The 15,220-nt window shown below is 45.6% G+C and overlaps 2 protein-coding genes across 5 annotated transcripts in view; one reads left to right on the top strand and one right to left on the bottom strand.

Moving 5' to 3' along the window:
- Positions 1-6,085, bottom strand: part of SEC16B (SEC16 homolog B, endoplasmic reticulum export factor) — an 89,486-nt gene extending 83,401 nt beyond the window's left edge. The window contains exons 1-2 of the mRNA XM_033068079.1: positions 5,672-6,085; positions 4,868-5,070 (exon numbers count right to left, since the gene is read on the bottom strand). The gene's annotated coding sequence lies outside the window, so the exon portion shown is untranslated. The remainder of the gene's footprint in view (positions 1-4,867; positions 5,071-5,671) is intronic.
- Positions 6,086-6,222: 137 nt separating this feature from the next.
- RASAL2 (RAS protein activator like 2) overlaps positions 6,223-15,220 on the top strand; it is a 170,834-nt gene continuing 161,836 nt past the window's right edge. For 3 of the 4 annotated variants that reach the window (XM_033067236.2, XM_033067235.2, XM_033067234.2), the window contains exon 1: positions 6,223-6,406. In XM_033067236.2, the coding sequence (XP_032923127.1) occupies positions 6,247-6,406 (160 nt within the window). In that variant the 5' untranslated portion in view covers positions 6,223-6,246. Of the gene's footprint in view, positions 6,407-6,798; positions 6,870-15,220 lie in introns of those variants that run through there. The other variant, XM_033067237.2, reaches the window with a different exon arrangement.

Genomic DNA, 15,220 nt, shown 5'->3' with positions numbered 1-15,220 from the left:
AGAACATCCTGTTGGAAGGATAAGGTGCTGTTATCTCACGCTGCTCCTTTAGTCTCCTCTGAATAGTTTTGCTTAGGTTGAGAAAATGTTTCTCAGCAATTAGATAGAAATTGGCTGGTTTGGTGCACTTTTGACACATTTTGCAAAAATACTTGATGTACCACAAAAGGAGTGACTCAAATGAGGAAGAAAAATGTTTCTCAGCCAGAAAAGTCATGGAAGAGCACACAAGGGCTCAGCTGATCACCCCCCAGCCCAAACTGTCCACAGCATCACCAGGGTTTATATTTGGATGATGTTCTCCCATGACTGAGTCATATTTCCTGCCTCAAGTTGCTCCAAAAGGCTGCTGTTTCAGGCAGGGTCCACATATCAGTCTGAGTCATGCAATAGGCAGGAGTGGCCCTTTCTGCTGCTTTTGCATGGACTTGCACTACCCAGTGCATATGAAAATTAGACCCAAGCTCAGTAAACAAATATTGATCTACTCAACCTCAGTCACAGCTGAGAATAGTGTTTTGAAGGAGTATATTGAAGGAGCAGGATCACATCAGAGGGTATAAATGCAGGGTGAAATTCAACCCTGCTCCAGGGAGTTTGCAACCTTAGTACAATCAATAGCAGCATCTGAAAACGCTGGTCTCACTTGGGTTACAAAAACCCCGTGTCTCTGAATGGTTCCTCCTTTAGCAGCTGAGTGTAAGAAAATAATTAATCAACAGTCCAGAGCTGCTGAAAAGAGGAGGAGGAGTGATGCTGAAAAAGCTGTGTGTCGGGGGCATGTGGGGCTATAAGTAGATTGGGATGGGAGCAGAGGCACAGCCTGTTTGAGGGAAAAGCAGGGCAGTGGGATATACTTGCTTGAGATGATTAATGCCAACCCACACCCCATCATCATTCAGGGTATGAGCGTTCCTTTTAGACAGTGACTTGCACTGCTGAACGTGCTATGTGGTAATTTTCCAGGTACTTGGCCATTTGACTTGAGGGTTTTTTTAAACATGCTGGATGAGATGTGATGTCTTGTGAGCACTGGAGGGAAGGCAGCAGAGTGGATTTTTCACTGTGGTGAATTAAGCAGGATGCGCTGCCTTCCCAAGTAGAGTCTCTGACCTTCCCGTGTCTCTGTAGGGTCACAGTTTATTTGCTAACACCTTAGAGAAAAGCCAGAGCCAGCTGGTCTTTCCTCCAAAGTCTACACTGCCATTTCAGAGGAAAATTCCAACTATTGAGGTTGGTGTACTCAGACCAATAAGGTTGACTCATTGCAGGCCTGATCCCTGAGCAGCAAAATCTCTGGGATTACCAAGAAAATTATTTTCCAGTCATAGGATAGTTTGGATCAGAAAGGACCTTAAAGATCATCCAGTTCCAACAAGCTGTCTAGTCAGGTGGGTTTTCCCTGTTGTCTCCCCAGCAGGATACAAGGACAGGAGTGACCATCCATCAAGGCACCAGCCCAGCAGGCAGCAAGCCCCAAGTGTGGAGGGGACAAGCTCTCACAAGCCCAAATTTTTGGGCCTGATTCCTGTTTCATATGGCAGCAGTGCCTCGACCCGGTGCCTGCCCCAACAGAGCAGGACATGGCAGCTTGAAAGGGACTGTCAGGAAAAAAACAGCTGAGATCCCGGCGTGTGTATAAATAGAGACAGAGCTGTTATCCTGATGAAATGAGACCAGATGTTTCTCCCAAATCCCTCCTCTCTGCTAGTGAAAATTATAGTTTAGTTACAGCAGGGCAAAGCGGGCAGCAAAATATTTAAGACCAACTAATGTTGGGAAGTCAAAGGGGCAAAATAACTCACTGGGGTAAGGGTGCCATGCCCTGTGATGCTCCAGGGATGGATAGAGCATGGTCAGAGTGGGAACCAGAGGAGTCCCTTGCTGCTTTTGTTCTGTTTTTCTGCTTCCTATCCTGGTATTAAGGGGCTGAGTTTTAAAGCCCATGCTGTGGCCGCTTTTGTGAGGTAGAAATTCAGAGTCAGCACATGTATCCTGGAGGCAGTTGGCACGAGATGAAGGAGGGACGGCAGCAGCAGTTAAAACTGGGTCTTGGCTCTTTAATATTTAACTTTCTCCAGTGCTTGGGGTTTTTATTAATCAGTTTGTGCATTATCTGCCATCCCCATTCAGAGAGGGTTTTAGCACAGAGATTTCAGTGCTTAATCCCAGGGGCAGGGAAAGTGGAAGAGTCTCTCTGAAGGTTCCAGGGCTCAATCTGGCCTCAATTACACCAGCCTAAATCAGCAAAGAGCAGCCACGACAGACTTTGCTATGACCACATTGGGCTGAAGGTAACAAAATCAGTCCTGTATCTCTCCAGGAGATACCTCTGGTCCCTAAGGCTCCGCCCATAAGGGAGTTCCCAGGAGAATATAAACATTCTCAGACTGGCTCAGAATAAACATCCACCTTGGGCAACAACTAGGGCCTGGTTGTGGCCAGCTGCAGATGCTTAGGAAGGGATATCAGAAGAGGGAGAGTATACAGGGATCCTTCCTCTGGCATTTCCTCCCAGCTCCTGGTAATCAGCAGTTGAGGGACTTCCTAAACCGGAGGTTGCACGAATTTGTGTAATCCCTTTTGGTTTTTTTTCTCATTCATTTATACTTTTGGCCTCCATGACATCCTGTGGCAATAAGTTCCACAATGTAATTATGTGTTGTGTGAAAAAGTACTTCCTTTTGTCTGCTTCAGAGCTGGCTCCTGAACATTTCTCTCCATGTTCTTGTGTTGTGAAGAAAAGGGAAAAAGAATTCCAGGTCCATACCAGGCTCTTGACCTCTTCAGACTTCTCTGTCTTTATTTACCCCAAGGTTTTGTTCTTCCAAACTACAGTCTCCTTTTTTTTTCTAGTCTTTCTTCCTCATATGGTATCTATCCCATCACTTCCAGTGTCCTTACTGCCCTCTTCTATGTCTCTTCTCATCTTCTTATTGCCTTTTTTCTTCTTGAGATCAGATCACTGAAGTGAGACTTGCTCACTTTTGAAGGCATGAATTCATTCTCCTGGAAGAAGGTCAGCTCAAAAGCTTTCTTTTCTCAAGTCACACTGGTGCACTTTGATTTCTTCTACAACACATAAAGCAGTCTTGGGCTTAATGAAGATATACATGCAGCTCTCTTCAAATACTTGGATTTAACCTATTCTGAGCAAACCCCCAGCCCTAATTTAACTAGTGTCTGTGGGTTAAAATGACATACACAAGTAGATCAACTTATAGGGCTGGTTTACACAAAGGGAATTTCATGCATGTGCTTATATTACTGCTCATTTATGCCTTCACAAATGCCCTGAGCACTACTGGTGGAGAAGACCCCCAGCCAGAACAGCTGAACTGGTGAGCATGAAACATGGGAGTCTCTGATTTCCAGGACATCTTTATTTATAAAATATGTCTATTTTTGCTCCTGTCATACCCGCAAAACCAGCCTTCCTATTTTAGTTATCCCTGCTCTTTATTATTGTTTATGTTGTCCTGAACCCCATGAATAAAGGCTGGAGAATGGATTTTGTCTTCTGCTGCCATGTGAATTTCAGAAACCACACTAGCCAGTCCTTCCAGACCTTGCTGTCAGGATGGCCTGATCATACTTGCAGATACAACCAGTCCTCACTTTATGAGAACCAGTTGCTGCTGTCTTGCGCCGCTCCTGCATCAACATCGTCCCAGGATTGTGCAGCAGCTTTTTTTATACTCCACTTTTGGCAGAAGCTTAGCAGCCACATCCTTCCCTTACAATGTGCCAGCTCCTCTCCTGCTTCTCCAGGCAGCTTGATCCCCCTTTCCCCCCATGTCTGCTTGTGCGAGTTTCCTGCTCAGGGAAAGAGCTCAGGCTCAAGTGAGGGATGGGGGTGTCTGTCTGGGAGGCTGGCAGCAAGAAGGGGGCTAGGGGGAGAGTAGGAGGGGAAAACCTTGAGGAGTTTATTGGATTGTGGCCACTAAATGATAAGCTGGGAGAATATGTACATTTTATATTATCAGGAGCATTGGGAATGAGCAGGGACAGAGAGCACGTAGGAGGGAAAAACTGCTTTTCCTACTGCTTTACAGTATTATTATGGCAATTTATGCAGATGTCTGCTCTGGAAGGAGTATGCCACACACCCTCAACTCTCAGAACTTTAGAAACCACGCTGCAGAACATGTTTTAGGGTGGGAAGGAGAAAGGAAATCTTACTGGGTGTCCCAGCTGTGCTGCTTCTGTGCAGAATCACCTCTGTCACAGTGGTGGAGGGTCAAATCCTCGCTAGATTTCATCCTGGTTTAACTCTTCCTGGTCAAAAGGGCAGTTTTAAATTTTTTTTCCCCCAAAGAATCGAGGCTGACACGATTAAACTCACTGGATCTTTCTCTCCCCTGGTCCTGTCTCTTACCTTCTACAACCTCAGGAAGTGATGAACTCACTGGTTTGTTTTAAACTCAACAGAGGGATAAAGGTCCAAGAGCTAAACCTGGTGCAGTGAGATCCTACAAGCCTCTTCAGTGAGGGGGTCTACCCTCTGCCAGATATCAGGGATGAATCTGTAGGAAACTGGACTACACCAGTTCTGCCAAACACAAAACAACCTAACATTTGGAAGAAGGAGGTTCCTTTGTTTGCTAACTCAGCCTGGAAATTGCAGCAGGGTGCATAAGCCCACCATGGCAGAACTCATCCTGTTCCCTCCTAGTTGGGTAGAGAATGACCCAATTGTAAGGCGAGATTCAGATCAAGCTCTCAGTCAAGCATAAGAGAGAAACTCACAGAAATGAGGTTTCATCAATTAATCATGGGGCTGGCAGGACTTTTTTCCTCCATTGAAACAGTTAATGCAGCTTCCATCACAGACACAACTGTATGGTGTGAGGGTACTCCAACTCACCTGGATCAGGAGGGCACTGTTCACTGCCACTTTGCAAGTCCTCAGCTCCCAAGAGGAACTTTTGGGAACTCCTAAGACAAACCTTCATGTTCGGGGAATGCATTGGGACCTGTAAGCTGCAGAGCTTACAGTCCTTCCTTTCTAAGTGCGGTTGCTGTTCTTCAGCCCCAACTTGCTGTGTAAAAACTCTTTATTCTGCTCTGCTGCAAAACAAAACAAGATGACAGAAGTGAGGTTAGAAGGTGTGGGAGCTGTTATCTACTTTAAAGCAGCTTTATGGCAGCATAACTGCTACAGGTCCACACTAAATCAACCACTCTTTCAATAAGGAAAAAATTGTTAGTGCCTTTAATTTGTGTACAGAGGTGAGCCCTTGGAAACAGCCTGTGCTAATGGAGATAATCACTGGATCTGAGTGCTTGGGTGAACCCATGCAGTTCATATTGATCACAGACAGGCACAGACTCAGTCCAAGAGATTACAGGGATGGAACCCAAAGTAAGCCGAACCCCTCTGCCCACCTTCCCTGCAAATTCAAGTCACAATGCCACGATTTAAAAGACACTGCAGGATGCATGCTTTATTCATAGCTACTCTAGTCTAGACTTTTAAAGAACATGTACCTTAAGCACTGGGAAATTAACCAAAACACAAAGGCAAAATACAACTCTGAAACATGGTGTACTGGGGGAGGCCAGTGAACAGACATTCACGACAAACCAAAAAGCCCGCAATTCCCCTGAATGAAATGCACTTAATCAAGCCAGTCGTCCTGTTTTCCCCGCAGCACATCTCCTCCTGTACCTGAGAAACAGCCTGTGTGAGTGCATGAAAGATTTATCAGTGTCGGTCAGGCGTGCGAGCGCAGGTTTGAGCCTAGGGAACCGCACGGCACCCGCTGCCTGAGACTAAACCCATCAGCCTGGCGTTGCTGCGGCGTTACTGGGAGAACGGGCCGCCGGGAGAGGCATGCGGCCCCAGCCGGATTATCCCGATTTGTATTCCTCGGGGACGCCTCTCCCGCGAGCCGCGATTCCCCTTCCCGCTCTCTGCCGGCGGGGCTGAGGGGAGGAACCATTTTGGGTCCCCTCCGGGGCTGACACACCCAGCCCCGCGAGCGCGGCGGCCCGGGGGGAGGCGGGGGCCGTAGAAAGAGCAGCCGGCACCTCGGAGGGCAGCAGAGCCGAGCCCTCCGCCATCGCCCGCCTCTCCCTCAGACGGGGCGGGCAGGGGCGGGGCGCTGGAGCTCCGCCCGCGCTGACGCCAAGGGCGGGGAAGGGGCGGGCCCGGCCGGGGAGGGATGGAGCCGCACTGAGGCGAAGCGGGGCCGGGGCGCAGCGCGGGTGGCGGCGGCGCCTCCTCCTCGTCCCCACGGCAGCATGGAGGCGGCCGCGGGAGCGGCGGCGGAGCCGGCGGCATGGACGGCAGAGCCCTTCGCGGAGCCGGAGCCGGGCTCGGAGGAGCTGGAGGCGGGCGGCGCGCTGGACCGTGTGCTGCGGGAGTCGGTCTGCCAGCAGCAGGGCTGGGTCCGCGTCTACGGTGAGGGGCGCCGGGGCGGGGAGCGGCGGAAAACTTCCCGGCCCCAACTTCTTTCTCCCTTTCTTTTTTTCCCCGCTGCGGAAGCTCCCGATTCCCCACGGCTCCTTGCCTCCCCCCTCCCCGGCCCGTTCCCGGAGCCCAGGGGTTCGCCCTGCGCCACGCCTTCCCTTCTCCCGAGGTGCGGGATGCTCCGGTGCTGGGATCCGCGTCCAAAGCTTTTGTGTGCCCCGAGTCCCAGGATGTGTGCCCGGGATGCGGCTGCCGGCAGGGCTGAGCGCTCCCGGATCTAATTGGTATTAATGAGCTACCAAAGGCCTGGGAGGTGCTCGTACCGTGCGTCCCGTCGCCACAGACTTACTGGTCTGTGTTACATTGGCACCTTCATAATTCATAAAAAGGATGTTAAGATCTTCAGCAGTGCGGGACGCGGGGTTGTTTCCCCTTCTTTGTCAAACTCTCTCCGGTATGTAACCTTTTAAAATTAGCTGGATTTATGTGGCCGGGCCTCTGGTTTGTTTAGGCTCCCAGCTGAAGTGCAGGCGGATTTAATCTCTCGATCAGCACCTAAATTGTGGAAATTCTGTTTTATCTTTTCCTTGTCTCTCCCTCTTGTTTGTCTTGGTAATCTAAGGATAATTACTCCCACGTTTCGGAGTGAAGAGCACTGCAGGCATTATTTTGTTTTCCCTCCTGTAACAAATTTGATGGTCCAGCCTTGAAAAGGCACCAGTTGTGTGTGCACATGTTACCTTTGTCTGATCTTAATTATTGTTGTCCCCTCCTTGGAAGTGTTCAAGGCCAGACTGGATGGGGCTTGGAGCAACCTGGTCTAGTGGAGGGTGTTGGAACAAAACCATCTTTAAGGTCTCTTCCAACACAAACAATTCTATGTTTCTATGATTATGGAGAACATGTAAAAACACTTTTTTATTGGTAGTTTTTTTAGATGTCTTATGCTGATGATTGTCCCTTTTGTCTTCCTCACCTGTCCTGTATCCCAATGGCATTCTCCAGGTTTTCTCTGGCCTGTAAAACTAGAAGCAAATGCTCTCTGTGTCACTGATCTGTTACTGGTTGTGTAATTCCTGAAACACAACGATGATATGAATAAGTTATCTGCAACAACTCTGCTGCTTTTCTTGGCTGATGGCTCGTAATTATTGTGAGTACTACTAGCCTGAGCCTTCACACGTATCAAATGAGGAAGATCAGGCTGCAGGTGTTCTGGAGAGCATGGTCTGTTCAAAGACCTTTGTGTTTATATTAGAAGCTTGAAAAGCTGGTGCAGTGGGATAAGGTTGTCTGTCTGCTTTCTGTCTGGTGCATCAATGAGCAAAGTTATACTTAGCACAATTAATTGCAATAGAAGTTTGGGATTTTTAGTAGTTTGCACTGTGTTTAGCTTACTGCTTCTTTCCTACCCTGCTTCCATTAATCCCAGCCTAGAACTGAGACTATAAAATGCAACCTTGTGCAAAAATATCTCTGCTATTGTCAAGAGGAGTTCCACAGAAAGCAGTTTGCCTTCAGATTGTTTGTTTGTTGAGATTACTTTCTAAAGGTAAAATGAGAATGTGCTTAAGAAGAGGATGTCTGGCACCAGCCTATCTGATTGTTACCCAAGGTTGTATCTTTCATGAGTGGAAGCAGGAATGTGGTTTCAAAATTAGCCACAGTGAGGAACTTGTTGATAAAGTCATATGTTGTGGTGTGCTTGTAGTTTGACACTAACATGTAGATAAATGGGAAAAAAATTCCATGACAGGGCCCAGCTAGCTCACAGACTATAAGAATCAGCATACACTTCAAGCACGTGAAAATACATCTCATAGCCCAAGGACAATAACTAATTATTCATAGTCTGTGTTTAAAAATAACTCATTATCCCTCTTCCTCAATAAAGAATCTGGTGTGGTAGTGTCTTCTCTCCTTCCCCAAGAATTTGCAATCAGATTAGCTAGTATTTGTTTGTTTCCTCCTGCTTATTAGCCTTTTTTTTTCCTTGCATGAGCACATCTGGAGAAGTTTGCGGACAATGAATCAAGCTGAAACTGTGCCATGTTTGCGCACAGCTAAATATGGGTTACAAACCTATGAGTGACAAGTGTTATTCATAGAATTAAAAGTAAAGCCTTGCACAGTTGTTTGAGGAACCACAGCAGCATAGCGAAAGAAAACAGGAGCAGAAAGCTTAGCCTTATTGTCTGCATTGTCTGATAAACAATGAGAACACTAACACTAATTATTTCACCATGAATGGCTGGGGGAGGGAAGGAATATCGAGCACATGAAAAGTGAAGAAGCGTTTTCTGGCATGGTGAGAAATACAGCTTTTGATGTCACTGCATTTCTTTTCCACCCATCTCTGTGATCATGAACTGCTGTGTAGGGGAGTTGTTCCAAATGAAATGTGCCTGTCTGAAAAGTGTCCCTAGTAGTGAAAACATATATTTTAAAGAAAGAGAGCTCAGCAGCCACTTAAAGACAGACTACTGTTTATTTCTGTGCATCTCTACTTGGCAGTGGTGTGCCATCCACTTTGTCTCTGTCCAAAGAAGTAATTACTGCCACGAGGGAAGCTGGTCTGGTTGCAGAGCCTGTAAAACTTTGTCTGTTAGCACAGAGAAAAGAATTTAGCAGTAAAGTCCCATCATTGCTGGTCTCTGCGACTTGCCAGCAGTATGACAGTGATGTGAATACAGTAGGACTTTACAATGTCTGGGATGTGATTTCAGTGTGACACCAAGGTCTTGTCTGACTTCACTATGAGATCTAAATCACAGTCTGGCTATTTTTGCATTTCCTGCCTTAGCTGCACTAGTTCCAAGGGTGGCTGTTTCATTCTGTGTTCTGGAGGTTCAGCAGCTTCTGCTTAAGTGAATTAGCCAGGACGTTATCATGGAAATACCGTTTCCTTACCCACGGATGGAGTTTGAAATATAATTAGCTTCCTCTAGCCTGATGTTTGAATAGTGGACAGGAGCAGCAGATTTGCTTGTCAGAGCGATAGGTTTAATTGCTCGTGAAGCACAAATCATGTGAGTGCTGTTAGATGATGTTTCCAAGAACTGGTTTTGACACACAACTAATGTTTCTGTAAAATATGTATTGACATGTGTTCTGGGTGAGGGCTTCCATTCAGACTCGTGGCATGTGTGCAAGGGGTGGGAGGGGGGAGGTATCTTGCCTGGATTAATGCTATGATTATTTTTATTTTTTTCCTCTCTCTCTAAAAGTGATAACTGACTTTTGAAAGCATCCACCTATGTTTCAAGGTCTTTTGCTCTGCTCTTTGAAACAGGTTTTGTGAGGAGGAGGCAGGGCAATAACTGAATAGACAGCATTTTCAGTGCTAACTGTGAAAACAGAGCAATTACATTGCCTGGTGTGGCTGACTGAACATCCATGGATTTTGCAGGAATGAATTCTAAAGTCAGCATCACAGCATTGGTGTTAAATGTTGCATGTGATGGGGATAGAATCAGTTTTTGCCTGATGTACGGTCTGTGTCTAAACAGGTTGCAAACTTCTGTGATGGGTTTGTCAGATTTGTTGATGATGTGCCTGCCCTAAGCTCACTGCAAAAGCTCCTGTGCTAAAATTGAAAAAGAAGAGTTGCTGAAATATGTAAAAAATAGCACAGGGAAGAGTCTGTTCTTGAATCCTCATCCTGTGAACAGGCATGGTTGCTCTGGGGCCTTATCTGCATTAGGAAATGTCTTTCTCTTTTAGCAGCAGTGCTAAAAGACAATGATAACTGTACAAACTCCAGTGCAGATGGGATGTGGACTCTTTCATCACTTTGTCCTCTAATCCTGCAGGCAGTCTGGAGACATTCCTCGCTGCTGGAATGACCCTCCTTGCCCCTGTTTTTCCTGGCAGGAGGAGAAGGCTCTTCTAGCATATGCTAGAAGGGCACCATGCCTTTTCATGGAGATCAATCTGCAAACAGAGCTTCACCGGCTCCAACTTCAGAAAAAGTTAGACAGAAACATCTCTTGGCTACCTCAAACCTGGGTTCCAGGCTTTTAAGTATTGGCCCTCAGAAAATGTCAGACCCATGCTCAGGACTGAAGCCATGGCAATGTATGTGGTGTCATGTGGAGATTAAAAAATAGCTGTGGCTTGGGCACTGAGCAGAAGCATCTCCTAATCATGTGAAATTCAGTTCAAAAGCCCAATTTCTGTGAGCTATCCATTCCAGCAGTTCGTTGTCTGCCTTGCTCAGCTCTTTTACATCAATGATTTCAGCTTTGTTTTGAGGGGTTTCTGGCTCTTTGCAGCCTGATTTGCTATGACTTTGTAAGTAGCTTTTTATACCTACCTTTTCTTTTTATATTCTTGTTTTATTCCATTGTTTGCAGTCACATCTTAAAACGCACAGGTTATCCATTTCCAAGCCATCTTGCTTTGGATGAACACCAACAGGCTTTGGTAACGAGTAGCATCTTCTTGTCAGCAGATCCTTTCCTTCCAGCCCTGCTCGTGCTGCTGGCCGGCTCTTTTCCGAGCTGTGCGTGCAGGGATGGGGAGTGTGAGCCGCCACCCTGTGCCCGGGGTCCCGCCTGCTCCCCGGCTCCACCCGAGCCCCAACAGGTCCCACCAGGTGGCGGCATCTTCATTGCGGTGCTGCAGGACCTGGCCAGGATGCCCGAAACACGCGGGGGGGAACCGGGTCCTCTCCGCTTCCAAACCTTATCACTCATCTCCGCAAGCTCAGTCACAAAGTACTCTAGAGGCCGTCTAACAAGGGGGAGGTAGGATTGGCGTAGTTAATGTAAAAACCAAAAATAAAACCCCTCGTAGCCACGCAGCGAGGCAGTGTGATAGGTGGGATGGCTATTACTGAGGATTTTCTCCTCCTTGAGATATGTGCAGATAGTCAGCTGGGCTGGGGTTTGTATACCACTGCCTTTCTGAGTGGGTATGGAGCTGCAATTCCTTGCAGGAGAACATTTGCTTTTAGGAAGGGCTTAACAGGAGATAAGGTGAGGGTGTGGCCGAGACCCTTGGAGAGCCGCACGGCATCAGTGCAACCAGTCTTGTGTTGGAGAGAAGGGCAGCGTTCACTAGTGCTCCTTTCCCTTCTGATCAATAGGCTTATTTTTAACTCGACCAGAAAGTTGGTGCAAAAGCAGGCTTGAAGATAAACCTTGTTGGGCCAGGAAATGTCATTTCCTGAGTATTTTGGACAATGCCTGCTGTGGTGATGTTTGACCTTATCGTAGCCTTCAGGTACCGAATGAGGGACAGACATTCAACACTGACAGCATAAAGCTTTTGTTAGTTCTGTTGAAATGATAGGTAACAATGAATTTTAGTTGGAGACCCTTGTGAAAGGCAGAGTTTAATCAAAACCAAGGTTTTAAATGACTGTGTTAGCTACAGAAGAAAAGTGTGCTGTGGGCAGAGATGCTGCTTTCCCTTGCCAGCCAGCAGGGAGTATCAAAAGATGAGAGAAGTACTCTTACAGGTGATCTGCTCATGCCTGCTCTATGACAGCTCCTCTAATAGCCCTTTTTGATTCCAGGAAATACTTACAAGCATGCAGGGGGTGAATTACATATCTTCTCTGCCTTATTCTCCTGTGCAGAGGTGACTTGGAGTAGAGCTGAGGGCTGGACACAGCCTGTTTTCTCCTCAGTTGCTTTATTCAGAAATCTTATTGCAGAATCAGCCCTTTGACATAGAACTGTTTGCCTTTCCTCTTTTTAAGGAACACTGACAGGAATTTATACATAAATGAAATTCTAAAATTTTTGGGGGGAGTTTTTAGCTGGACTCCTTCAGCTGGCTGTGTTATTGCAAGTGTTGCCTAGGTTACTAATTTATTAAGTCACCTAAATATTTGGAGGCATCAACAGTACTAGAATATGCAGGGGAAAATGAAGATGACATTATTTTAAAACACTAGTTTCCTGACTCCTGTATTTCAGTCACACGATTTATCTCTGGCTAAACATTTTCATGTGGTGCTATTTCCTATTTTTAAACAATAGTGGGGGAAAAAAGGGAAGATAAGAAGAGCATAGCTGTGACCTGTTGACTTATTATGAGATCATGGATTCCTTTTAACTGATATTTATAGATTTTTATAAAAAATAGTTGAGACTTCAGTATTTTCTGACATATATGCCTTTTTAGCCTCAGGGTTAGAAGTTAAGCTCTCATCTGAATTTTTTCGAAATCCTCTGTGAAGACATATAGTAATGATGGAAATACAAATTGTATCTGCAAGGAAAGTAAACAATTGTAAAGAAATATTGCTGCATTTTGGTTTGTGAAATTCTCTCGAAGCCCTTTGAGTGTTTTGACACCCTCCTATCTCATAAAACCTTTATAAAAGTGATCAAAAGGGAATAGCATTTTTTAATTCTCTTTAATAGGGTTTCAAAAGGTCACAAATGTAGAAAGGCTCTTCTTCAAGAGTCAGGATTGTTTTTAATTGTAAAACAAGTTGGAGCAGAGCAAGCAATGAGCCCTTGGAGGTGAAGGGGTCTTTGCACTAAGTAAATGTAAAACCAAGTCCTAGATTTAGATACTTTATTATATAAAGGGATTTTTTTTTCCAACTGGGAATACCCCATTAGAAATTAGCTCTTACACTGCAAGCACTGGCAGGCAGTTAAACACATTAATTCTGCAATCTGTGGGAAAACGACACCCATTTCAGCAGATGTGAGATGCGTCTGGTGTGGATTTGCATAAGAATACATATGCTTCTCTGTGAGTTTCTACTTGATTAAAACTTGCAGGCACCTTTTCTCTTCCTCTAGTGCTGTGTCTGCATTCTTGGATATTAATGGTTTAATTGAACATACCCCGGGTTTTTCTGTCTTACGATATTTATACAATGCTGTGGTGTAGATGCGCTTGGTGCCGTATAGACAGAGGCTACTTTGCTTGTCTTTTGGAATTTGTAACCAGGACCAGAGAATAAAGGATACAGCAAACATGAAAAATGGCAAATGTGTTTGAAAGTGGATGAAGGATTACATGGTGGAGATTCAGGAGCTGGGAGGGGGTTGTGTGTATTCAGTCCCAGCTTTCAAGGAGGTGTGGGAATGGAAATTGGTACTGTGATGAGAGGAAGAGAAGTGTTGAGGACTTAATCCCTCCCAGTGTTAGGCTTTCATAGTAACAGTCCAAGAGATTCAGCAGAACCTCTTCACCTCGGTCGCATTCTCAATCTGAATGGCATGAAAAGAGTGTGGAAAATTCCTTCAGGTAGACCATAGATACTCTAGCATTCAATCTGAGAAAGCTTTCTTAACTCTGGTCGCAGGGAATTGAAGCAAGGTACTGGGAGGCAGGATATTTAAAAAGGAAGATTATTCGGATTTTGACTTAAAATTTCCAACAAGGAGACAAAACTTCTTAGGAATAAACATTTTGTGTCCATTGTATCCACTTAACATGATGTAAAAAACACTGGATGCCCACTGCCACCTCGTAGGGCTTCAGGAGATGTTTTGTGTTGGGAAAGGGAGAAACTTAAAGCAGAGGGGTCTGTGGGACAGCCAGTGGATGGCAGTGAGCCAAACTGCCCCAACAACAGCTTCGTGCTCTCCCAAGAGAGCTGTGATGTTCCGCAGCTCTGGAATAGTAGTCTTCAGGGTTAGGCTGAGTTATTTGGAAAGCCTGGAAATTTGTCACATCTGCTTTTTTGGGGGATCCCTCATGGAGGAACTCGAAATTACTACATTTCTCCTCTTGGGATATGCATCATCTTTTGCTAGTAAGGGCTTGGAGAAAATATTGGTGGGTTTGGCACTTCTAGAGGGATTTCTATTCCATGTTTAATACTTGCATGACAGAGTTAAAAACCTGCTTACTTTTTTCAGCATCTCATTACTTGAGTCAGTGGATTGGCTTGAGATAAGTGGAGGTAATTCACACCCTCATTTAGCTGACTCTTTAGTGCACTGATACTGGTCTCAACAAGATAGAGGACAGATGCTGCACTACTCAGCACAGTGCGTGCTATGAGGGTTCCAGGAAAATGTGTGCAAAGCAGCAGTGGCTGGGAGGGCTGAATGCAGTCCTTGAATCTCATTTAGAAATTAAATGATCATTTTGCTTCAGTTTTCTGTTCAATTTTGTCTTGAGAAATGGTGATTGCTTTATTAACAATTCCATCAGGGTTAAAGGAGGAAGGATCAGTTTCACTTACTTGCACCATTCATTGCCTTGCTGTGTGAGTGCATCCAAAGCATTAATGGCTTTATTTGAGAGGGCTGATCTGAGCTGAGAAGGTGAGGAAATGAGGCACAAATCGGTCAGATAACTTGTCCAAGGACATACAAGAAACTTGGCAGCAGAAGCCAGATCTCCTGAGACACCTACAGTGCTTTGCTTGCATGCCTTGGGTTACACTGCTTTGTGTTTGGGGTGTCTTTAAGCTTGCTGCTTTACTTGGATCCTCTGTAACTTTTAATAATCCTCTCAGATACCCTGTTAGCTGTCAGATCTGCAGGTCAGCACGGCAAGATGCTTTCAGAGGGGGGAAAACTTTCATTCAGGTGATTACATCTGCTTCCCCCTTGTATTTGTTTTTGTGGGGATTTTGTGGCTTTTTTTTTCTTTTTTCCCCTACTCCCCAGAAAGCCAAAGGTAAAGTTTTGTTGACCTTCAAAATGGAATAAACTTGTCTCATAGCAGGGATAGCAGGCTGGACTACTAGAATGAAGGTGTTTGGATAGCCAGCACTCATTAGCTTTTCATAATTTGTAAGCAGGGCTGGATGTGCCTAAATCATTAATTTTAGATAGGTAACTCTTCAGTGCTGACTGAAGGAAGAAAATATATCACAGA

The sequence above is a fragment of the Catharus ustulatus genome, chromosome 9, assembly GCF_009819885.2.
Source record: "Catharus ustulatus isolate bCatUst1 chromosome 9, bCatUst1.pri.v2, whole genome shotgun sequence".
Lineage (NCBI taxonomy): Eukaryota > Metazoa > Chordata > Aves > Passeriformes > Turdidae > Catharus > Catharus ustulatus.
This window is presented reverse-complemented; position numbering and strand designations above follow the sequence as displayed.